The sequence below is a fragment of the Misgurnus anguillicaudatus genome, unplaced genomic scaffold (genome assembly GCF_027580225.2).
Source record: "Misgurnus anguillicaudatus unplaced genomic scaffold, ASM2758022v2 HiC_scaffold_31, whole genome shotgun sequence".
Classification (NCBI taxonomy): Eukaryota; Metazoa; Chordata; class Actinopteri; order Cypriniformes; family Cobitidae; genus Misgurnus; species Misgurnus anguillicaudatus.
The window spans coordinates 1294533-1321456 of record NW_027395281.1 but is presented as its reverse complement, the minus strand read 5'-3'; the positions used below and the strand labels follow the sequence as shown (position 1 = coordinate 1321456).

The window sequence follows — 26924 nt, the reverse complement described above, 5'->3', positions numbered from 1 at the left end:
TTAAAATGGAAAAATGTAACATTACGCTAACGTTCAGACAACAGAAACGTTCCTAGAACTTAAAAAAAACTAGCCGCTTTTAACGTTGGCAGAATGTTTTTGGGAACATTCGGGAACTTTCAGGGAACGTTCTTAGAACTTTTTATTTCTAGCTGGGTTGACGAGCTCCCTGATTTCTGCTTTGATACAGTTTTCAGACATTTCTCATCGTGATTGTTTATATGCATTTAAAACCCGCATTTTGAGGAGCTGAACAATATATCTCGTTGGAATGACATGCGGGTATTTTCGTTTATTATAGCTCAAATGAGCACGTGACGCGATATTCTTTTATGCTGCTGAATGATCTCTGTTTCAACGCAGTAACGAGCTAACTTACCTGATATCTGCTTCAGTCCAGTTTGCTGACATTTCTCGTAGTGAATGTTGTAAATCCCTCATTTTAAAGAGTTGAACCAACTTCATGTTGCCATGACACGCGCGTCCTCACTACAGCACGTGCGTCATTGTTTATGCGTCTCATATATCATTTCCTGATAACTGCTTCAATCTAGTTTGCAACATTTCTCGTGGTGAATGTTTATATGCATGTTATCTGTCGTTGTAAGGAGCTGAACCATAACTTGTGTTGTGATGATGACGCGCGCGTCCTCACTTCGACACGCCCTTTACGGCATTCTTGTTCACACAGAGGGTTACCCGCGTATCTTACTACACTCTAAAAAAAATACGTAAAAAAACGGACAAAGTACTGTGTAAATATGAAGGAATTTTCCGTATTTATGTTTTACAGGCATTTATCCGTTTTTTTAATAACATGTTGCATTATGGGTACAATAACTCCTGCTGCAATCTTTCACTTTTGCCTCTCTATCACCATCTCTGTTTGAAACCTAAAATTACAACTTGCTTGCAGAGTTATTGTCTAACATGGATGATGTTTAACTTCTAAACAAATGCTGTCAGAACAAGATACAAGTGTTAAACTATTCCAGCATCAACACAAGTGATTAAGTAGACAAATCTTCTTTCTGATGTGACGTGTAAGTCAAATGGATATTTACCACAACATTTATCATATTAAATCTCCAGTTTGTGTTTGTTTTAGATTCATTTGAAGTCACCACTATGGTGATTAGTGTTCCCTTTAGTTAGGCTTTTGTCCCTTCACCTTCCAGAACTGACTCTGCTCTCTTAACATTGCAACAGTGTGTTTGCTTGTAGCAATTGCAACTTGTGTGTTGCTTGAGAAAGGAGAATTGTCTGATGTCATATAAGCTTGGTTGTTTTTATGTTTTGCTGCCTAAATTTAAATATTAAATGATAAAATATGAAATAATGAACTGCAATGTATAAGAGTGACACTCTATGCTGATCTAAAAACACACTGTATTGAATAAGGTTGCTGAAAATTTGTCAGCTGTGGTTTTTGCTTCAGAGACATCAATACTTTGGATACAAATCTCAACAATGGTGAGAGTAAATGTTAAGAGAGTTTTCTACAATCCTGGTACCCAGCATGCATTGCGGCATGAAGCTTTGTTGTTGATTGTCACCATTGTTGCGTTTCATAGGCAGATTGAAGTGTCCCTAAAGGCTACGGAAAATGTTCTGTAAATCTACGGACAGTGTTCTGTAAATCTACAGAATGTTCAGTTTATAAATAAACGGAAATTCTGTAAACATAACGGAAAAGGTGCCGGTAATTTTCTGCCAGGACATTATCCGTTTTTTTACGGATTTTTTTTTTAGAGTGTAGGTCCTCTTTCCGGCAACGATCCCACACTCTAAAAAAATAATCCGTAAAAAAACGGATAATGTCCTGGCAGAAAATTACCGGCACTTTTTCCGTTATGTTTACAGAATTAACGTTTATTCAAAAACTGAACATTCTGTAGATTTATAGAACACTGTCCGTAGATTTACAAAACATTTTCCGTAACCTTTAGGGACACTTCAATCTGCCTATGAAACACAACAATGGTGACAATCAACAACAAAGCTTCATGCCGGAATGCATGCTGGGTACCAGGATTGTAGAAAACTCTCTTAACATTTACTCTCACCATTGTTGAGATTTGTATCCAAAGTGTTGATGTCACTGAAGCAAAAACACAGCTAATAAATTTTCAGCCATCTTATTCAATACAGTGTGTTTTTAGATCAGCATAGACTGTCACTCTTATACATTTCAGTTCATTATTCTTATTTTATCATTTCATATTTAAATGTTAGGCAGCATAACATTACACAACTTAGCTAATATGACATCATAGACAATTCTCCTTCCTCAAACAACAAACAAGTTGCAATTGTTATAAGCAAAAACACTGTTGCAATGCTAAAAGAGCAGAGACAGTTCTGTGAAGGTCAAGGGACAAAAGCCTAACTAAAGGGAACACTAATCACCATAGTGGTGACTTCAAATGAATCTAAAACAAACACAAACTGGAGATTTAATATGATAAATATTTTGGTAAATATCCATTTGACTTACACGTCACGTCAGAAAGAAGATTTGTCTACTAAATCACATGTGTCGATGCTGGAATAGTTTAACACTTGTATCTTTTTCTGACAGCATTTGTTTAGAAGTTAAACATCATCCATGTTAGAAAATAACTCTGCAAGCAAGTTGTAATTTTAGGTTTCAAACAGAGATGGTGATAGAGAGGCAAAAGTGAAAGATTGCAGCAAGAGTTATTGCACCCATAATGCAACATGTTATTAAAAAAAACAGATAAATGCCTGTAAAACATAAATACGGAAAAATCCTTCATATTTACACAGTACTTTGTCCGTTTTTTTACGGATTTTTTTTAGAGTGCAGAAGATTAACGGAACGAGTTTTTGTTCACACAGACGCTTGTCTGCACTCTAAAAAAATAATCCGTAAAAAAACGGATAATGTCCTGGCAGAAAATTACCGGTACCTTTTCCGTTATGTTTACAGACATTTCCATTTATTCAAAAACTGAACATTCTGTAGATTTACAGAAAAATGTCCGTAGATTTACAGAACATTGTCCGTAACCTTTAGGGACACTTCAATCTGCCTATGAAGCACAACAATGGTGACAATCAACAACAAAGCTTCATACCGCAATGCATGCTGGGTACCAGGATTGTAGAAAACTCTCTTAACATTTACTCTCACCATTGTTGAGATTTGTATCCAAAGTGTTGATATCTCTGAAGCAAAAACCACAGCTGACACATTTTCAGCCATCTTATTTGATACAGTGTGTTTTAAGATCAGCATAGAGTGTCACTCTTATACATTTCAATTCTTTAATCTTATTTATCATTTCATTTTTAAAAGTTAGGCAGCATAACATAAAAACAAACAAGCTTATTTGACATCATAGACAATTCTCCTTTCTCAAGCAACAAACAGGTTGTAATTGCTACGAGCAAAAACACTGTTGCAATGCTAGAAGAGCAGAGTCAGTTCTGGAAGGTCAAGAGACAAAAGCCTAACTAAAGGGAACACCAATCACCATAGTGGTGACTTCAAATGAATCTAAAACAAACACAAACTGGAGATTTAATGTGATAAATGTTGTGGTAAATATCAATTTGACTTACACGTCACGTCAGAAAGAAGATTTGTCTACTAAATCAAATGTGTTGATGCTGGAATAGTTGAACACTTGTATCTTGTTCTGACAGCAATTGTTTAGAAGTTAAACATCATCCATGTTAGAAAATAACTCTGCAAGCAAGTTGTATTTTTAGGTTTCAAACAGAGATGGTGATAGAGAGTCAAAAGTGAAAGATTGCAGCAGGTGTTATTGCACCCATAATGCAACATGTTATTAAAAAAACGGATAAATGACTGTAAACCATAAATACGGATAATTCCTTCATATTTCCACAGCACTTTGTCCGTTTTTTTACGGATTTTTTTTAGAGTGTGGCAATTTTACGGGTATTTTCTGGGACCAGAGGTCTGTGTGAATGGGGTTTTGGAGATCGTTGTCAATTCTTTGAGGAACACTTCAAATGTTAATTCAACAGGACTTGACATGGTTTTAGTAAATGGTTTCCTCTGGATTCAGCTTTTGTCAGGATTCGGTACCACCCTACAGATATTTAACAAAAATATAGTTGGTTATAGAATTTGATAAAAATAAAGTTCGTTTTTTTTACTCATTTTTACATAGTGTAATCCATTTTGTGAATTGATTATGGTTGTGTTTAGTCTCATTATACAACACATGAACTGAGTAGGAATAAAGTGATACTGTCAATATCTTTGCATAATTAGTAATACAGTTACTAATTAGTAATAAACACAGTGTTTTTATACCATCTGTGAAATGTGTTGATCAGTGAACAAAAGACAACTGTAACAGTTCATAATGTTTGTTGAATAGACATTGGTACTGTAGTTAAAGGTTTTTGGTATATTGTCTTTTTATATCAATTTATATCATTTCTTTTTATAACAATGTTTATATTTTTTGTTTTCAAAAAATGTGCTCCCTTTATTTTATTATTATTTTTTTTTAAATAAAAAGTTATATAAATTCTGTGAAGTCATCAAATTGTGAGTCTGTTGACTGTGTTGAGTGTGCATGAATACACTTTTGTGTAACTGTGTATTGTTCCATTAATTTAACTGATAATATATACTGTATAGGCGTGCACGCGTGTGTGTGTAATGACTTTCTTATTTGTTCTTAAATCAAGATGCGTTTTCTTGATGTGCAAAATAAAGTAATTCTAGTTTTTAGACAAAAATATACAATTTAAGTGAATTTGTGCATTAAACAAGCAAAAACATCTGCCAATGGGGTAAGAAAAAACCTTGAATTTTTTCAAGAAAAAAATTCTTACTCCATTGGCAGATATTTCTACTTGTTTTATGCACAAATTCACTTAAATTTGATATTTTGGTCTAAAAACTAGAATAACTTTATTTTGCTCATTAAGAAAATGCTGTAAGAAAGTGATTTGTTGCAGTGTGATAGAAGTAGCCTTATGTGTCTGATCTCAGAGAAGTGAATGTCAGAAATCATGAAACCGTGTTAAAAAGCACCTATCTTCCAATTTACGATTTTACATTTCCTTTGGTGTGTAAGTGTGTATTAGTTCATGTTAACGATATGCAAAAGGTACAAACCCCAAAGTAAACAATGTACTTCCTGGGCTTGTTGACTTGGACATGATGGTCATTATCATAATTCCTTCTGTTTCTGACTAAATTTACTCCTGTTACCCTTGCATTGTGAGCGAATGTGGAGTGTGGAAAATAACGCGTTTTTTGAACCATAAACCACGCAAACACATTGTAGCAATGAAATCGGTGATCTTTAAATTCACACTTTAGGATAGCTTAAAATGATACATTACATGCTTAGAGGAAGAATTAATTTATATTTACTAACATTATTTTAATAACTCTTACATTTGTTATTCTTAGTGTACAGGTGTGCATTTTTGCTTGTGTGTAAACTCCTGCGATGAACACACAATGGCGCTCCTCTGCTGCTTTATGTATTATAAAGTTTGATCAACTCTCTCTCCTTTATTTTCTTAATTTATGTTAAGAGGTTTTAACTCACGTGTCAGATAAACATCTTTCAAAATTACATATTATTTCAGATCTTGAACCAACATTTTTAAATATTATTTGAATGTAAAGATGATGATTTTAAAGTCACATGACTCTGAAGGAGCATCTGCGTGTGTTTGTAAGTGAACTTCATCTTTTCACCAACAGAGGACTCTAAACTAATAAAACTCATTCAAAACATTTGTGTTTAAATTTTCATTACTTCCACAAAGATTAACTTGTTATTCAGTAGTTGATGTTACATTGATCTTCATCTTCCTCAGGTGGAAGTTTCATCTTCATCAGTCTTCATCAGTTTGTGTCTCTGTCACAATGAATCATGTCTTACCAAGGTGAGAGTTTAATTTATATCACAACCTTTTCTCATAGAGCCCTTTGTGACACAATGAATGTAGACGCGATTAGTTAGTACAAAATATGTATACACAGCAAAATCCCCGGTGTTAAATGCACACTGTGGGTGTATATATAATCCACTCCCAGATGGGTGTGTATAAAGACCGGTGTTAAAATGTAACACTGAAGCAGTGTTAAAGTTAATGAGATAATGAAGTGATGATTAAGACATTAATGGTGAACACCTGCTGGTCATTCTGGGTCAAATTAACTAAATTTGAGAATTTTCCCTGTCTTTAATTTTTTTATTTTGATGACTCTTTTTCTGGATAAAGTAATACTAAAATAATGCAGAAAGACAAAATATTTAAATGTAATAGATGAAATCCCCACAGTTAAATAAACACTATTATCTCTGTTTGAAAACTAAAATTACAACTTGCTTGCAGAGTTACATGGATAACTTCGATACAACTGCTGTAAATCTGGTTAATAAAGTTAGTCACCATTGTGCCGATTAGTGTTTCCTTTAGTTGGGTACTTGGGTCTTGAAGTTTATTTTTAGTTTTTTTCTGTTCATTGTGGCAGTGTGTTTATAAAACACTTATGTTAGAGCAGTGGAAGATGAGATAAATGAAGTCTTAAACTGTTACTATGTTAATTATTATGAAAACATAAGTGTTGTGATTCAATGTTCTCATACAAAAAAAATAGTCACTGTATATAAGTGTATAATTTTATATTCGGTCCACCCCATGAAATCCATATAGCCTAAGAGTTAATATTTTTCACCGAAATCTAATCTGTGGTGTCAGTCAGACACACTGAGACATCAACAATCAGCCTATAAAACACAATCATGGTGACAATCAACAACAAAGCTTCATGCCGCAATGCATGCTGGGTACCAGGATTGTATAAAACTCATTCATAACTCCCATCATGCATTGTGACATGACAAAATTGTGCAACTTTCTTACCATTTACTGTCACCCTTGTTGAGATTTGTATCAGAAGTTATGATGTCTCTCTTAAGCAAAAAAAAAACTAAAGCATAACAGCAGTCTTATTCAGAACAGTGTCATATACATAGAGCATTTTTGTATTTGCATTATCGTGTTTATCATTTATTTATGATCAAATGTTTTAATGATTGGTAGAGTATAATATAAATAAACAACCTCAGATGCTATGAAAAGTTTTCCCTCTACATCAAGCAATGAACAAACAGTCTTAATAAAACAATGTTACAATTGCTAAAAGAGGAAAATTAGTTTAGTGAAGGTCAAAGGACGAATGCCTAACTAAAGGAAACGTTAATCACAATAATGGTGACTTCAAATGAACTCATAACAAACACAAACTTAAGATTTAATGTGATACATTCTGTGATTACATCACGTCAGAAAGAAGATTTGTCTACTAAATCACGTGTGGATGCTTGTTTTTTGTTCTGACAGCTGTTTAGAAGTTAAACTTATCATCCCGGTTTAGAAAATAACGCTGCAAGTTATAATTTTAGTTTTTTTAACAGAGATGATGATAGAGAGGTAAACGTGAAAGATTGCAGCTTTTGGAGTCATACACCCAACAATGTTCATTTAATACTGGGGATTTCGCTGTATTCATCTATTGCATTTTGTCTTTCTTCATAATTTTAGTATTACTTTCTCCAAAAAAAAATCCAGGAAAATTTAGTTAATTTGACCCAGAATGACCAGCAGGTGTTCACCATTAATGTCTTAATCATCACTTCATTATCTCATTAACTTTAAAGGGGTCATATGATGAAAATGTTAGCATTGCCACTTTGTAGGTTTGAGCAAAAATGTGTCGTTTTGGGTGTGTTTTTTAAAATGCAAATGAGCGGATGAAGTGCAAACACTGATCACAATGATGGTGGTTTATTGTAATTGAAACTCTATTGTGCTGTCAAGTCCAAAAATGTGTCGTTTTGGGTGTGTTTTTTAAAATGCAAATGAGCGGATAAAGTGCAAACACTGATCACAATGATGGTGGTTTGTTGTAATTCAAACTCAATTGTGCTGTCAAGTCCTTCTTTTCTCTCTCTTTCAGAGTTCAGATTAAGGAGGCGGTATTATTCTAATAAGATATCCTTATGACATCATAATGAAAGCCAAATTTCAATGACCTGTTTTTGCTCACACCTACAAAGTGGCAATGCTAACATTTTCATCATATGACCCCTTTAACACTGCTTCAGTGTTACATTTTAACACCGGTCTTTATACACACCCATCTGGGAGTGGATTATATATACACCCACAGTGTGCATTTAACACCGGGGATTTTGCTGTGTAGTACAGTTAATAAATATACAGATGTTCACATGCTACCCACATGTGTAAGATCAAAGTATGACCATTAAAATGATAGATGTTCATGCATGTTTTTAAATTGATACAAAGCTCACAGTGGTATCCCTTTGATTGGTTGTGAGGTGTTTTGTAATTAATGGAAAATATTGGCTGGACAGGAAATGAAAAGTCACGTACTGTTCACACCACTTCCATAAACACACAATGCACCCACAATCACACATCTCATGTCCACCAGCACAACGAAACCACACGACTTTCCACGCCTACAGAATAAAGCCACACCGGGTTTCACTTGAAATGAAGCTAAAGGTGTCACATACATTCAGTGACAAAAAATAAACATACTTTGTGTTTCTTTTAAAATCATTTTTATTTATCACTGACTTTTCTATCTCGTTTTGATATTATGATTTTTATTATGACTTACTTTGATTAGAAACAGATTTTAATAGTGTTATAATACTAACATTGGCATGTAAAACCCTTGCAATTGACCTGTATACTTCTGAAAAAATATACAGACCCAACATGATATTGAAATTAAAAACAGAAAAAAGTGGTGCAGAATACCATTAATAAATGATTAAATGAATATACAATAAAAATAACATGTTTTAAATGCATATGTGTGAAAGAAATATCATTATTTCTTTAAATACTTTTCTCTTTAAATAGTTTTCATTTAACCTGCTGATGTGTCTTTCTTTGTTCCTTGCAGAAGCAGAAGATAAGAACCGCAGCTATCATCAGAAATCCAACAGAAGATGAGATCACAACTTTATGAATGAAGGTGAGAGCTGTAATGAATAAAAAGAGACATTAATGTAACTGAATCTGATCTAAGATCAGCTCAGTGAACATCACCTGTGACTCACCTGAACACGTCTGACAGAGATCCGTGTTGAGATGTTGAGTTTGATTACTGATGGGATTGTTCACCACACAGCTGTAAGAATCATCCAGACACTCCAGATGAAGAGAGATGTTGTTGAGATCAGACACACTGATGCTGGACAATAAACCGTTTCCTTTGTACCAGGACAGACTCACATCTCTCACATTCAACACTGAACACAACAAGGAACAGTTTGAGATTGATGATGATGAAGAACTTTGTGAAGGATCTCTCCTGATGACAGGAACTGGCAGATTAGCTGGAAAACATTTGTGAAATGAAAACATATTATACCAATATTATACCTATTATAAGTTAAACTATTTCAACTTGTTTTTATAAGTTATGTCAACTTTTTTACAATAAGTAGGATTTTCCCCCATCTAGTGGTGAAATTGTGTTTTGCATTCAATCGAATACTGCTCTCTAGCGCCTCGCTTTTCCAAATGCGTGTTGCAACTATGGTAGCAGTTATGTAATCACTGATCTCCGTGTAAAACATCTGTGTTTTATAGCAAACTAATAAATGATTTTACGTATTAACCCAGCAGGCATATGACCGACCGTCAACGTTGAAATATGGTTGAAATAACGTCACTTGTTGTTTTAACATTGGAAAAACAGTTCATGCTAAATGGTTGCAAAGGGTTAATAAAATGCTTAAAAATCTATGAAATTTGGTTAAAATAATGTTATTGTTTGTTCAACGTAAATTCAATTTGCAAAATTAAAAGGTAATTCAACGTTGATTCAACCTTGTCCATGACGTTGAATCAACGTTGAAATGCCGGCTGCAGAAAATAATTCTAACAGTGAATAAAACAGTAAATCTTTACTCACCATAAACAGTAACACTGAATCTGTATGAGGTCCTCTGTTTGCCGCTGATGGTCATTTCATATACTCCAGTGTGATTGGTTGTGATGTCTGTGATGGTGAGATCTCCAGTCTGATCATTCACCTGCAGTCTGTCTCTGAATCTCCCATCAAGAACATCATCATATATTGAAATCTTATTGGCTTCTCTATTGATTCGTGCTATGAGAGACTCCGGTGATCCAAACCTCCACAGGATCATATAAGCGCTCTGTATTTCAGTAATATCAATGTGTAGAGTAACAGGACCTCCCTCCATCACTGACACTGACTTCACTTCATCACCAAACACACCTGAACACACAAACAGAGACAGATCTCTTAAAGCTTTCACATAAATTTAGCAGTTTTAAAATGTATATAAAAAGCTATTTTGGAAATGAGATTGTAAACTTACCCACCAGACAGCAGCAGCAGCACAAAGAGAGATAAACAAACTTGAAAAACATTTTTTTAAGTTTTAAAAGATGATTGTATAGTGCTGTGTTGTGAAAAGTCATCGATGGTGAGTCAACACAGGTTGAGATTAACCAAGACTATACAATAATAAGCTGCATGTTTTTTTTACTGTGAATAGGAAAAAGTGCAACGCTTAAGGCTGCTTTAGTGAAAGGAAGTCCTGCCTTCCAGTGAAAAGGGGGAGTGTCCAGAGTGTAAAATACTTACAAGTACTAGTAAAAAGTACTTTACCACTTAGTACTTTTTATGCATGCACAAGTTGATTTTTAGCACAGAAACTAAATATGTGATATTTTTAAAAATATCTTAATGTTATTTTCAGCATTTACTAATACATGTATAAAATCTAAAGTTTTAACATAAGTTAATACACAACTAAATAAACACCTGTATAACATTAACTAACATTAACAAAGATTAATAAATGCTGATAAACTACACTGTAAAAGTAAAAAGTTGGATCAACTTAAAAAAAAAACTTCAATTGGTAACCTAAAAACTTAAGTTTATTCAACTTAAAATTTCACTTTAGATGAAAAATGTTAAAAAGTTTTTTTTTAAGTTGATCAAACTTTTCACTTTTTACAATGTATAGTACTTAGTTGTGTTTCCATTACCCTTTGACATTGCGAATTGAAAATACAGCCGATGGAAACACGGCCAATGGAAATTGTCGGGTTTCCATCGGCCGTATTTTCAATTTGCGATTCTTTTTAATCTGCACAATTCAAAGGGTAATGGAAACGCAGCTGTTGTTATGTTATGTTATGTTTATGTTAGCTAATGCATTTACTAACGTTAACAAATACAACCTTATTGTAAAGTGTTACTTGTTTAGTTGTTGGCAGATATGTTGTTTTACTATGACCTTAGCCAATAATTTAGGAGAAATTGATTTTCCTCTATTTAAGTTGATAGGACTTTGGTTTTGTACAGTATGTGCATGATACTTATAGTTTTACAGCACTGGATTTTCATTATGCTATTTTGTAAAACTTTTAACATTCCAGCCTAACTAAATTCAGCTCATACAGAACCATGCAACCTAAATTTTAGATTTTCAAACAAGATTTTATTAAATAACAATTTCATAAGTATATAAAATATCAACTTTGCTTTCTCCACAAGATGATGGTTTATGAGAAATGGGGCATTGCGTGAAAGGATGATGGTGGTGGTCACACTCAGTGGTTAAATCTAACGGAAGTCAGCAACAATAGCAGTTTTAACTACAGTGATCTTTGTACAACCTTTCTTCAGACACACTTTTGCAGACCCCTGAAGTTTGAAAGTGTTAAAGTACAGTTTCTCATGTTTGTTTTTCTCTGTTTGTGCTTCTGCTGGGTGGTGGGTAAGTTATACATGTTTTATGATTTATAGTAGCAACTACATATTGACTAGAAGATATGGAATTACTACTTTAATGTTTTCTAATCATTTACTTTAAATCTGTGTTTGTGTGTGCAGGTGTGTTTGGTGATGAAGTGAAGTCAGTGTCAGTGATGGAGGGAGATTCTGTTACTCTACAAACTGATCTTATTGACCTAAAGAGCGCTCATCTGATACTGTGGAGGTTTGGACCTCAAGAGTCTCTTATAGCTCGAGTCAATAGAGAAGCTAATACAGTCTCAATATATGATGATGTTCTTGATGGGAGATTCAGAGACAGACTGCAGGTGAATAATCAGACTGGAGATCTCATCATCACAAACATCACAACTCAACACACTGGACTTTATCAAATAAACATCAGCGGCAAACAGAAGAGCTCACACAGATTTGATGTTACTGTCTATGGTGAGTAGAGATTTACTGGTTGACCTCATATCAAGTAGTTATATGACTGAAGACATTAAAACATTATAATACAACAGACTTCTTGATTTCTGTTTGTTCTTAAATGTTTTTCAGCTCGTCTGCATGTTCCTGTCATCTCTAGTTACTGTCTTCAAAACTCTTCATCAGTCTCAAACTGTTTGTTGTTGTGTTCAGTGATGAATGCGAGAGATGTGAGTCTGTCCTGGTACAAAGGAAACAGTTTATTGTCACTCATCAGTGTGTCTGATCTCAACATCAGACTCTCTCTACCTCTGGAGGTTGAATATCAGGATAACAACACATACAGCTGTGTGGTGAACAATCCCATCGGGAATCAGACTCAACATCTCAACATCACTCATCTCTGTCAGACGTGTTCAGGTGAGTCTGCAGGTGATGTTTTGTGTTTATTTAATCAGTTGATCTCGGTTTCATTTAGTTTTTACTTTCTTCAGATTGTGTCAGCTGTTGTGATACTACCGAAGTAGTTATCCGATTGGTCATTTCTGCTCTGGTGGCCGCGGCTACGGTTGCTGTTCTGGCTTATGATGTCAGATCGAGCAAAGTTGAACTGAAGAAAAGATCTAAGACAGCTAGATACAAGGTGTGTTCGACAAAGTACAGTGAAAGAAAAACAAGACCAGCCAAGCTGCCTAGGTGAGGCCCTGCAGTTCACTCAGAATCGGCTTTGAAAATCTCAGTGATGACACACTTTATTCTTACTAAATGGATTCACTGATGACAACAATTACCTGTTTAATCCTGACACTTTAATGAATGCTCACAAATTCATGTTTTTTAAACAATAAAATGTATTAGATGTGAGATACTGTAAGTTTTAAAATCTTGTTGTCTTAATGCAATTTTTTCTATCACTGTAAAAAATAGCTGTAATTATGCAGCTGGTTGCCAGTAACTTACTGTAGAAGATAAAGGCTGAAAATGTTTCATGTTCATTTAACTTTGAACAAACTGTTGCCAGTAAATAACATAAATGTAAAATCTACAATAAGTTACTGGCAGCTAGTTGCCAGTAATACCCAGTAATACTGTCATTTCTACAGCATTACTTATTCATCCTTATTTATACTAAAATGTAAAAACCTTGATTTCATGGGGACTTTTATAAGGAAGGCACTGGTGGGAAAGAACTTTTAGGGATAGACACGATCATACATTTTATTATAATATATATGCATATATGTATATAAATGTATATACACACAAGGATAATAAAGACCACATTGCAATTACTCTTCCTATTGAGTCTTCTTTAAAAGTTGTTTAGTGTTGCATCTTTTGCAAAGAAAATCTGTTCCATTTTTAAAATATATTTTAAATCTTTAAAATATTTATCTTTTTGATTTTATCGTTGATTTTTAACTATATTTGACTTTATTCCTGTACATATTTTTACAATTTTATAATATTAATAGTTTGTACATTTAATAAAATGACATAAAATATTATGTTATGTCATTTTATTCGGCCCTTTGCCCTTTATTCTTATTGTAAATCTGTAACAATATACTGTACCTTGTGCTTTATTTTACTCGTTTTTTTTTTTACCGGAGAACGTACCTTTTTCTCAGTTAAATGCTTTTGGATGTTGTTACTAAAAACGTACATCGCAGTTTAATATCAAAGTACCGCAAGATCTATCCCAGAGCAGTGTTTTCGAATCACTCTCGCGGTACTTAGATGTCATACGCCGTTCCGTCTGCGCAGCGCTGCATGAGTAAACCTGAGGAAGAAAATGTGCTGTTTGTCCACAGATGTCATCCACGGATAAACTAAAACCGCCATTAACTTTTTAAATCCAGAGAGACACTTCATCGTCGGAAGAATTATTAAGATAATTCACCGTAAATCTTTATCGGTATATCATGCAGTGTATGTTTAGGTTTATTTGAGGATTTTATTGTCGTTGTTTTGTTGGTCGGACGGTGCGGGTTCTTTATTTTGTGGGCGCGGCTGCCGCAGATGTTATTGACAAATAGTCAAAGATCATACACTGAAATACTTAAATATCATTACTGATCGTCTTTATTAACTAAACACCACCTACGTCAACATGAAAAAGACCACTTTACTCGTCTGCATTTCTTTATTTATCAACGGTAAGTTCGATTTATCAACCTTTCACTTTCGGTTTTACTTTGTGTATTAATGCTAATATGCTTCGTAGTGTAAATGTGTATGAAATTCGATAACTAAATCACCATAATAGTTTTATGCGTTGTTTTTGCTCAAATGTTGCAACCTTGTTGGTGGTATCGGTTTTGTTTGTTTTTGAATAAATGATTACGTGATGGGCGGATAGACAGCTTTCACTACAGCAGATACCCAGCTAACAGAAAAAAGTTCTAAGAACGTTCCCTGAAAGTTCTTTACGTTCCCAAAAACGTTCTGCCAACGTTAAAAGTGTCCAGTTTTCTTGACGTTCTAAGAACGTTTTTGTGTTGTCTCAACGTTAGAGGAATGTTACATTTTACCATTTTTAAACGTTATGACAATGTCATGTTTTAATGTTCACACAATGTTTAAAACAACAACTGTTTATTATATTGACTTGTTTAATTGTTATGTAAATGATAGAGAAACATTGCATTTTATTATATTTATTTTTTATATTTATATTATTTTATTATATTTATTATATATTATATATTTATTATATATTATATATCTATTATATATAAGTTTAGATGTTGATGTTTTGTTTCATTTTAAGTCACCATTATTGTGATTAGTGTTCGTTTTAGTTGGGCTCTTGAGCCTTGTCTTTTGCTTGCTAGTTTTTTCACTGGTTGTATTAACTTTTTGTTAATACACCACATTTGTTATGAACATGTTAAGTTAGTAGTGTAATTCTGTGGTGTGGTGGTTGGTAATGGTAAAAAATCATCCCTAATTAATTTACTAATCAAAAGTTTATTTTCTGTCAATAATGTAAATGAGATCCAGTGCTTTCACAGCAGTTTGTCATTAAGGAGTTTTAGAAACTTTGGATAAAAAATATCTGCTGTATAATTGGGATGCACAAACATCAAGAATCAGACTATGAATCTCAACCATGGTGACAATTAAATGAAAAACTTCATGCTGCAATGCATGCTGGGTATTAACAAATTACAAATCTCATTCAGGACTCCCAGCATGCACTGCAGCATGGATAAATAATGATTTTTTTTTTCAATTTTCTTTGTCACCATGGTTGAGATTCATAGTCTGATTCTTGATGTTTGTGCGTCCCAATTATACAGCAGATATTTTTTGTCCAAAGTTTCTTAAACTCCTTAATGACAAACTGCTGTGAAAGTGCTGGATCTCATTTACATTATTGACAGAAAATAAACTTTAATTAATTAGGGATGATTTTTTTCCTTTATGTACCAACCACCACACCACAGAATTACACTACTAACTTAACATGTTCATAACAAATGTGGTGCATTAACACAAAGTTAACACAACCAGGGAAAAAACTAGCAAGCAAAAGACAAGGCTCAAGAGCCCAACTAAAACGAACACTAATCACAATAATGGTGACTTAAAATGAAACAAAACATCAACATCTAAACTTATATATAATAGATATATAATATATAATAAATATATAATATATAATAAATATAATAAAATAATATAAATATAAAAAATAAATATAATAAAATGCAATGTTTCTCTATCATTTACATAACAATTAAACAAGTCAATATAATAAACAGTTGTTGTTTTAAACATTGTGTGAACATTAAAACATGACATTGTCATAACGTTTAAAAATGGTAAAATGTAACATTCCTCTAACGTTGAGACAACACAAAAACGTTCTTAGAACGTCAAGAAAACTGGACACTTTTAACGTTGGCAGAACGTTTTTGGGAACATAAAGAACTTTCAGGGAACGTTCTTAGAACTTTTTTCTGTTAGCTGGGTATCCTGACGTAACGTCATACCTAATATCTGATATTTAATGTAGACAGCAGCATTTTCCATATTTGCTAGTAAAGACTTGATCATCTCAATGTAATCTTTGTATTGACCGTGTTATAGTAGAAATGTATTATTAAATTGTATTCTCACTGTCTTATTTGTTTAGCAGGTGTTGTGACAGAACAAATGGAGTCAGTGTCAGTGATGGAGGGAGATACTGTCACACTACACACTGATCTTACTGAACTACAGAGACAAGATGTGATTGAGTGGAGGACCGGAGTAAAACAAGAACTCGTAGCTAAAATTAACCGAGAAGCCAACACAAGCAAAATAGATGATGAGAGATTCAGAGGCAGATTAAAGCTGAATGATCAGATTGGAGATCTTACCATCACAAACTTCACATCTCAACTAATTGGACTTTATCATCTAGAGATCACTAGACAAAAGCCTATAACAAAAACATTCAATGTTAGTGGTGAGTATCTCAATGTTTACATAAAAATAATAATAAATACTTTTTACTCTGACTAGGTACTTGAGTAAAATTTGTCAGCAATTTAACAATATATTTTACACTTCGTACTAACAACATTGAATTAAATATATTATTTTCAGCCAGTTTTCAGCAACTGTATTAGTAACTGAAGTACTTGCATTTGCTTTCAACTGCATGCCTCACTTTTCTCACCTGTATTCTTTCTTTCCCAACTTTCCAACTTTGTCGCAGCTTGGTTGCAGCGGGTCATTCAGGTATTTGTAACTGCTTTTATAACTGCTGTGTATGCGGACATGCTATTCATTTGACATGCTTCTTTTGCACACTATATAGTAAGGAAGCATGCATATATACACTGAAAAAAATCTCCGGTTGCACATCATTAAATTACGTTTTTTTTTTTAATGATTCTTTTTTTAAGTATTTATGTAATTTAATTATGTACACAAGTTTAACATAATTAAATCAAGTTTTCTTAAAGGGATACTCTATCGTTTTGTCATATTAAACTATGTTATTACCTTAAAGGACAAGTTTGGTATTTTACACTTAAAGCCCTGTTTTCAGATTGTTTATGATTAAATAGAACAGTTTTGACTGAAATTTGGACATATGATGCTGGCCCAAAAATTTTCGGTTTCTGTTGTATCAGCCCCCACCTCGTCAATGGCACTGTAGGGTCACTGGAACAATCCTTCCTAAAACGCATTAAACTTTCGTTTACAAAGACGTGAAACTCAGCGAGTGGTCAGGGGTGTTCACTGATATGCTCACACAAAAATCGCTGCATAAGATGCTTTCCAACAGGTGTTTTAGCATTCGTTGTAAACGTGTGGACCTATTTTTCCAAACGCCTCACACCTGTACATTCTTCCGCTGAGAGCTGAAATAATAGACACTCCAGCCCAGTTGGTGGCAATAATCCACCATTGCCAATTGCAAGAATACAAACAACGTTCCCGGCGCTGAGTAATACCGTATAAGGGTGTCACGATTTCGATTTTAAATCGAAATTGATCGAAATTAAGTCACAACCCCGAACATCGAATTAAAAAATGGGATCGTCGATGCTGCCACGCCCCCATCTCACGTCCGGTCGGCTTGCCAAGCGGGGGATAATAAACTCTCAGAAGTGCCTTTAAAAACATCCATCCAGCGGAACGCGATTTATATTTTAAACACGAGGGATGTATTGCTACAACTCCTTGAATGCATATCATAAACAGGATTACTACCTAGTGATCTGCCTTCGGACAGAGCGCAGCTCTCTGCACGTGCACGAGAGAGCCGCCAAGATGCAGCGGGTTATATTTTAAACAAAAGGTATAGTTTGCCTCAGCCCGCATGAAACGCATAGAACTGAACAAATACATAAGGATTATTACTTTCGTTTAGGTTTAGACTTTGGACAGATGCGAGACCGCGTGCATGTGAGACAGAAGCGCAGCTGCTTATGACGCACCGGTTTTATTTCAGATAATAGGAGTCAAGACGCACGCATTAAGTCTATCTGCGTGCAAGAAGCATTCTCTCTCTACAAGCTCTCCGTGTAAAGTAAAGCCCACAAACCCCCATACAAGGAAAAGCACGCAATGTGCATGTTAATGTGAAACTATAATAATAATAATAAAGGCATATAATTTTTTGTCTTAAAACAATTCATTTAAAAATCGAGAATCGAATTGAATCGTGACATCAGAATCGAAAATGTAATCGAATCGAGGATTTGGAGAATCGTGACACCCCTAATACCGTACCTCACAGCACATCTAATACAAGTCAATGGAGTTGGACAAAACCTACGATAAAACCTGTTGGAAAGCATCTTTTGCAGCGATTTTTTTTGTGTGAGCATTTCTTTGTAAACGAAAGTTTAATGCATTTTAGGAAGGATTGTTCCAGTGCACCTATAGAGCCATTGTAGAAGTGGGAGGTGATAGAACAAACACCTGAAAATTCTCGGGGCAGCATCATATGTCGAAATTTAAGTTAAAACCGTTCTATTTCATCATAAACAATCTGAAAACAGGGCTTTAAGTGTAAAATACCGAACTTGTCCTTTAACTAAGAAGAGTTGATACATACCTCTATCATCTTAGTGCTGAAAGCACTTAGCTTAGCCCAGTTCATTTAATGGTACCAAACAGAGATTAAATTAGAAAAGACCAAACACATCAATGTTTTCCCTATTTAAAACGAGTAGTTATACGACCAAGTATGGTGGCAGAAAATAAAACCTGGAATAGCACTTTGGGAGTACCTCGATTCGGCGCAGTAAAAAGTCACGCCTGAAAAATCTGCTCCTCTTCTCCCTCTCATAATGTAAGGGAGAGTTTTACTGTGCCGAGTTGAACTACTCCCAAAAGTGCTATTCCGCCATACATTATAGTTATCCTTTTTAACACGCTTTGAAAAGTGCCACGTTTTATTTTGTTCCACCATACTTGGTCATATAACTACTCGTTTTAAATATGGAAAACGTTGATGTGTTTGGTCATTTCTCTGTTTGGTACCATTGAATGCACTGGGCTAAGCTAAGTGCTATCAAAGTGTCGCCGTACGCCTCAGTGCACGCACTAAGATGATAGAGGTATGTATTGACTTTTCTTAGTTAAGGTTATAACTAGGGATGGGAATCGAGAACCGGTTCTACTTAAGAACCGGTTCCCAGTGAATCGATTCCTTTGAATCGTAAGCATGCCTGCCTAACGATTCCTCTTATCGGTTCCGCTCGCGCTCGTTGCAAATGTGTCATGACGTCACACACACGCTGTGTTGTTTTGGTTTAGAACGCAGCAAACATTGCATCGAGGCAGAACGATCCAAAGTTTGGTTATATTTAGTGGTGGGCAGAGCGAGGCTTCGCGAAACACTGAGGGCGCACTCACATTATCCAAACCAAACCAAACCATGCCCCAGCGCGATTGTCACCCCTCCCTTCTCCCCCATGGTGCACGCACTCACACTGTACTTTTTATCGATCCGAGTCCGGGCGCGCTTTCGTCATTAAGATGCGTTTGTTTTGAAAAAAGCAGGAAGTAAAGCTCTCCCTTAACACTGGAACCCACCGTAATGATAAGTCTGTGTTTTTTACCCGGAGTCGTTTGGTGACAGCCCTCTCACATGTCATCATATTGCTTAGTTGATCTGTCACGTATGCAGCTCGGACATTCACGTAACCCCGCTACGCGCATCAAAAGGTTTTTACGGCGGCAGATGAAGGTGAGTGTCGCGCAGCTGACGTCTTCACCTTTTGAATCGCGCTCAGGCGCGAATGCGCTCACACCACAGCCTTCCGCGCCTGAGCCCAAGTGAACCGCGCTCCGGCCCACCTCTGCAACCCGGCCGTGGCGCGATTAACCAATCCGCGCCCGGGCGCGGAACAGAGCGATCACACTTGTCAAACAAACCAGGCTTTGGGGGTCAAACGCGCCCGAGCGCGGTTTGGTTTGGATAGTGTGAGTGCGCCCTGAAACAGTTGAATCAGTAACTTATATTTCACGCGAACATACGACAATACGGTCGCGTTGCAGGAGGTTGCAGGACTGTCGCGTGTTTGATACACTATTACACAATAACAGCAGGGAGTCAAACACCAGCGGAGCTAACGGGACGTCATCTGTTATTAATGCAGAAGGTAATGTGTTAATGTTAATGTGAGCGCCATTTCATTATGTAAACTTTTACTATACGGATAATCTCCGTTGTCATTGTCCATCAAATTGATGACGGCCAGAGTCTGGCTGGCTCTCACACTGGCTCAGAGAGAGGCTGCAGAAAGTATCTCTCGTGCATCTATATAAAATGACCGAGGCGAGCATAAACACATTTCACCGAGCAGTAGAGGCGAACACTACTTAAGTATTTCTACTTAAAAGTACATTTTCAAGTATTTGTATTTTATCAGTGTTTTTGTATTTTTTTGAAAACATACAGTCCAAAGCATATTATCATAATTTTAACTCCACTACATTTCATAATTTCAAGTTTTTGGTTTATATTTAATATTTAAGTACATTATAAATCTAGTAATGTTTTTTACTTTTACTTAAGTAAAAAGTACTTTTACTCAAGAAAAGTAAAAGTACACAATTTTTATGTAATTATGTATTCAATCAATTTTAATATGCAATATAAATAAACAGTATGATTCTATGCTTTAGAATGTAGTGAACATTTTTTAGTAAAGTAATTTTTTCCCAAGACAACACTCTGATAAAGCACAGATGCTTGGAAAATGAAACTAAAATACTCAAGTAGTGTCCACCTCTGCCGAGCAGTGACTAAGTTTGTGGTAAAGGGTTTGCATCCGTTTGCCACAGTAGATGCCTCTGCATTTCGGTAGGTTAATTTGCTGTATTTTGTCCAGCATCATGTCTTTAAAAGAAAATAACAAATGCATGCATGAACAAAAGTTGCATGTTTTATGTCAGTCTAGTTCTGTTTTATTAATTCCTAGTCCGATCACATATTTACTGGTTGAGAAACACTGCCCTAGGCTATAGGTCCCTTACTTTAAGAAGTAGCTCACCTACTTTTAAGTTGGTTCTGAGGTTGCTACACATAATTTGTGTATACTCTGTTCTGTGTCTTCTGAACAGATATTAAAGCGAGTTAATACAAACATACAAATTTGTGCTTATTCCCTCACCCAATGAGAATCGAAAAGAGAATTGATAAGGAATCGGATCGATAAGCAACATCGATAATGGAATCGGAATCGTTAAATTCTTATCAATTCCCATCCCTAGTTATAACATGACAAAACGATGGAGCATACCATGAATTTTAATTAATGATCATTTCATTCTTTTTTCAGTGTGCACACTGCACAGTATATTTATATGTTCATTACACTTAAAATAAACATTTATCTGTAAATGCTCTGAATGGTTTTGAATATTTAGGAATTAAAATTACCCCTAAAATTAAACTCCTTAGTTCAGCAAATTATGAACCTTTGATAGCTAGATGAACTGCCACTTTCTCTAATGGGAAGAATAAATGTAATTAATATATTACCCACATTTTTATGTTTTTCAGTCACTACCTATCTCCCCTCCACCTAACTTTTTCCAAGAATAAGAAAGCTTCTATCTAACTTTATTTGGAATAACCGGAAGGCAAGACTCAGACTTTCCTTACTATATCTTCCCTATGAAAGGGGTGGACTCCAACTTCCAAATTTTCTTTGGTATTACTGGGCCGCACAATTGAGAGCTACATTGTTCTGGTTCTCTAAGACAGCTAAAGAGCCATGGCTACATATTGAAACATTGGCTGCAAAAGGATTGGCACTCAACAGCTTTTTATATTCTGCACCCCTAAAAGAACTAAAAAAAAATGACAGATAACCCATTTGTTAAAAATTCTATTACAATCTGGTATGATGCCCATAAATATCTTGGAGACCTTCCAGTACTTTCCTGCTTTTCCCCCATTTGGGGAAATAATAAAAAGGATATGGGGTTTAAACTTTGGATGAATAAAGGCGTGGTTAGAGTAAAGGATCTTTATGAAGAGAATACTTTAATGTCATTTGATAAACTTGTAGCAAAATTTAACATTCCTCAGAAACACTTTTTTAAATATTTGCAACTCAGAAGTTTTATTTTTACTTGTTTAAAGAATTCTGTCCAACTCCCCCCAACATCAATAGTAGAAACTTTCTCATCGCAAGACTGCCATATTAAAGGGAGGATTACCCAATTGTATAACATATTAAGAGAAAATCATACAGAAAGCACTGAAAATAAAAGACACGCATGGTCCCAAGATTTAAATATTGACATTTCACTTAATGACTGGAATATTATTTGTTTTAAAACTTTCAAATTTTGAACTCACGATTGAAACTCTTACAATATAATTGGATAATGAGAACTTATATAACCCCTGTAAGATTAAATAAATTTAACCCTAATATCCCTGATTTGTGTTTTAAATGTAATAAGATCCCAGGTACATTTTTCCACTGTGTGTGGGAGTGTGAGAAGAGAGGTTTTGGGTTGGGGTAACTCAATATATTTCACAGTTTACTTCCTCTACAGTTCCTTTATGTCCTGTGTTGTGTGTATTATGTATGTACAAAGACAATTGTTCGTTGTCCACTAAAGAAAGGAAATTGGTGGATTTGGGTTTATTACAAGCAAGACGCTCTATTGCCCTCTTTTGGAAGAATACAAATTGCCCTTCACTTGGACTATGGCTGAAAAACTTAATAACCTGTTTGGCTCTTGAAAAGCTTACTTATGTAATAAGAAAGAAACCCTCTGAATTTTTTGATATATGGAAGATATTCCTAGATTTTGTTAAAAAAAATATATATATATATATCCTGCCTGGGGAAAGGTTTTTTGTTCTGTTCTTTGTTTTTAAATATTTGGTAAAATCTCAATAAAGACATGTTCTACAAAATAAACATTTATCACAGATGTTTCGATCAATCACAGGTGATACAGATCCTTCCTTGTTTACACCTGTGTTCAGTGCTGTCTGCTTATAACTGGATCACCTGAGATTGATTTTAGTGCTGGATTTAACATCTCCATCTCTTTCTGTCTTTCACCCCTGCACGATCTTTCATCAGTTTTTAATATAATGTGGACATAATGTGGCCTTAGAAAATAAGTAAATTAGTTTCTGTATCTTGTCTTGTTTCTTTCTCAGGTGTGTTTGGCGTTACAGATGAAATGAAGTCAGTGTCGATAAAGGAGGGAGATTCTCTCACACTACACATTGATCTTAGTGACAGACAGAAATATGATGTGATAGTGTGGCGGTTTCAACATGGAAACTCCCCTTTAGCTGAACTCAACAGAAAGGCTGCTATCTTCCGTACATATGATAATGTTCATGATGGGATATTCAGAGACAAACTAAAGCTGGATTTTCAGACTGGATCTCTCACCATCACAAACATCAGAACTAATCATGCTGGACTTTATGAAGTAGATTTCAGCAGCGGTACACACACCATACATCAGTCATTCACAGTTACTGTCAAAGGTGAGTAAATCAAGTGCTTTGATATGATAAAGATCACCCTGAACAATTGAAGGTTACACCGTGTCATATAAAACCACAGATGTATCTTTAGCAACTAGTTATGTAATAATGAAAATTTATGCCAATTTATGACACATATAGGGCCAGATTTATCAACGCAAACCATAATTTTGGCATTAAAAAAAATGAAAGACACGCATTGTTTCATTAGAGATTTAAAGGTGTGATCTAGTTATTTTTGCAACTGATCTTATTGCATATGCCTTTTTAGGAGTTTTCATTTCGGACGCAAAATTTATGGGAGGAGAATATTTTAATAATTCACGCAACATGCGTGCGTGACATTACTGGTTTTTGTGCCATTATTTAACGCCGAAAAATTTTGCTCTTGAAATGGCTGCAATTGTTGCTGATAGGATAAGAGAGCATGGGGTACAAGGCAGAGGTTTTTTTTCCACACGTAACTATGTCTTCGTTAGCTGGGATTAGCTGGGCCGTGGTGCTGAACTCAAGCGCATCAGGTGTTAGTAGATCACCCACACCTCATCAGCTCTGCTTATTTGCGACCTTCAACTAATTTGCGCTGTTCATAGTAGATTTCGTTGGTCATTATGGAAATCAGCTGTGTGTGTTATTTCATTTGTGCCTTTTTAGTAAATAACCCACAAATATTAATACTCCCATCTGTGCTTTTTAGAACTGCTTCCTCTCACGCATATTTGTCCCGATTAGTGAATCTGGTCTTATTGTAAACTATATTGTGGTATATATTGTTTCTGTAAAACTGAAATCACTCGTATGAAACAGGTTATTTGGTCAAAAATAATATTCATTTTTCAACTTTTAATTAGCAAAACAACACTGAGTGCACCTCCAGCTTCTTATTGTCTGACAGTAAAACTTATTTTCTGTGAAGAAATCTAAACATCTCTTATGTTGTTGCTATATGCCTAAAAAAACGGCCAGTAATATTAATGTGAAGGTTGTACAGGCACAAGTATGTTGTTTACAGAGTAATTTACAATGATTCAAATACAACTTAACCAATTTTAACTACAGTGTATTATTAAGTGTTTAATCTCTGTTTACTGATTTAGTTTCTCTTGTGTGTTTGATGTTAATACAGATGAAGTGAAGTCAGTGTCAGTGATAGTGGGAAGTGCTGTTACTCTTCCCACAGATCTTACCAAAATACAGAAAGGTGATCACATAGATTGGACATTTGGACCTCAAGAGACTCTCATTGCTAGAATCAATAAAGACACCAATGAGACATCAACACATGATGATGTTCTTGATGGGAGATTCAGAGACAGACTGATGCTAAATGGACAGACTGGAGATCTCACCATCACAAACATCAGAACTGAAGTTTTTGGACTTTATAACCTGAAGATGAGCAGCAGAAGACGATTAATTCACAGGAAATGTACTGTTAATGTCAGTGGTGAGTAACTATATGTTTTAATATAATAATTAACTTATTTAGGTAGGAGTGGGGGTGAGCGGGGCACATACTTAGTTGTCAGGGGTTAGTTGTCAAAGTTTTACAATGAAGCCTCCAGTATATGATAATAAAATGAAAACAATGTAAATGCTATTAATCAAAATGATAACTGTTAATACAATATCAAGGGAAATAACTCACAATTATGATTTTTTTTGTCTTAATTGTGCAACCCTTTAAAAAATCTCTCTTTTTATCTATTATTATAGCACAAGGTATTCCTCCTGGTGCTGTAGCAGTAATATGTATTCTCGTTGTACTCCTCATTGCTGTTGCTGGTGTGCTTTACTATTGCTATAGGATCCCTAAAGCAAATGAACCAGAGGGTAAGAATCATCTACAAACGATACATCAGGAGGAATATAATGATCTTTATTCTGCTGTTATACAGATTTTGAAGATGTAAAATATTTGCTCATATTTAGGGTTCAACCTTTGGAATAATTATATGTCTGAAAGTTTTGTTTAGGTTTTGGATTTTAAAACTGCATCAGTAAAACAAATTTGGGCGGAACTGATCTTGTGTTGTTTGTATGCATGTGAGGCATTCAAGATTTCAGAAGACTTATATACTTATGTTTTTCTTTCATCTGTTTTTTGTCTCTGTGACTGATGTCAGTGATGGAGGGAGATCATGTCATACTACACACTGATCTTACTAAACTAAAGACAAATCAAGTTATAAAGTGGAAGTTTGGAGATCAAAAGGCTCTCATAGCTGAAATGAAGAGATCCCAGGACACAATAAATTATCATGTTCCTAATGGGATGTTCAGAGGCAGACTGGCACTGAGAGAGACTGGATCTCTTACCATCAGTGACACCAGAACTACAGATGCTGGACTTTATCAACTAAAAATCACTGGCGGCAAAAAACTATCACGCAAGAAATTCGAGCTGACTGTCACAGGTGAGTCGATCAATTCTCTTATACATTTACATACATGCGTTTGGCAGACTCTTTTATCTGAAGCAACTTACATTACATTCAATCTATACATTTTACATCAGTGTTTTTCTTCAGGACCAAAGCCATGACTTTTCTGTTGCTTACTTAAAGCAATAGTTCTGCAATAGATTAGGTTGCTACCGAAAGCTAGTTATTTTCATTTGTAAAGTTTTATATAATGGCAGGCTGTGACTTCTCTTCCGAGGGGTGCCAATTTCAAAATATGTGTTCAGAGTGTCGTGTTTGTTGCTCGTAGGGCTGGGCAAGTTGTTTTTTTCGATAATTCGTTTTTTTTACGTGGCCGATTCAAAATCGATTTTCAAAGAGCAGAATAGATTTTTTTTCTTTCATATTTATTTCCACAAACATTGAACATAAGATTAATGTAAATCAAATTACTAGTCTTCTTCACTCGATGTGAGCGAGAGGCAAGCCTGTCATTCATTCATTCAGTGTTTAAAATGGCGGTTTCAGGTGCTTCATTGACGTTGATGCCACCTTCACATAATAAGTCAGAGGTATGGAAGCATTTTAGATTTAACAAGCAAGACGATAACGATAGTGTTGTTGCTTTTAATTTCTTTTCATTAATAACCCACTTGTAAACTTCTGTTCACTGTTGTTTTTTGTTAATATAGTATTTATATTAAATCTATATTCCCATGCTGGAATTAAATTATTCCATTCCTTTTTTATTCACAATTTCTACAGT

At 35.0% G+C, this 26924-nt stretch overlaps 3 protein-coding genes across 3 annotated transcripts in view; 2 read left to right on the top strand and 1 right to left on the bottom strand.

Annotated features, from left to right (window-relative positions):
• LOC141362961 (uncharacterized) overlaps positions 1-26924 on the top strand; it is a 144545-nt gene that overhangs the window by 95604 nt on the left and 22017 nt on the right. The window contains exons 9-12 of the mRNA XM_073865283.1: positions 16416-16727; positions 23418-23756; positions 24883-25203; positions 25883-26173. Of these exons, the coding sequence (XP_073721384.1) occupies positions 16416-16727; positions 23418-23756; positions 24883-25203; positions 25883-26173 (1263 nt within the window). The remainder of the gene's footprint in view (positions 1-16415; positions 16728-23417; positions 23757-24882; positions 25204-25882; positions 26174-26924) is intronic.
• On the bottom strand, positions 8923-10718 carry LOC141362987 (uncharacterized). Its single transcript, XM_073865384.1, has 4 exons — positions 10428-10718; positions 9995-10324; positions 9135-9413; positions 8923-9056 (listed from the first exon to the last, which is right to left on the bottom strand). Exons 1-4 carry the CDS (start codon positions 10528-10530, stop codon positions 8938-8940), a joined length of 831 nt encoding a protein of 276 aa, XP_073721485.1. The 5' UTR covers positions 10531-10718; the 3' UTR covers positions 8923-8937.
• Positions 11696-13112, top strand: LOC141362988 (SLAM family member 5-like). The gene is made up of 3 exons (XM_073865385.1): positions 11696-12286; positions 12401-12688; positions 12763-13112. The coding sequence occupies exons 1-3, from the start codon at positions 11992-11994 to the stop codon at positions 12966-12968; spliced, it is 789 nt and encodes a 262-aa protein (XP_073721486.1). The 5' UTR covers positions 11696-11991; the 3' UTR covers positions 12969-13112.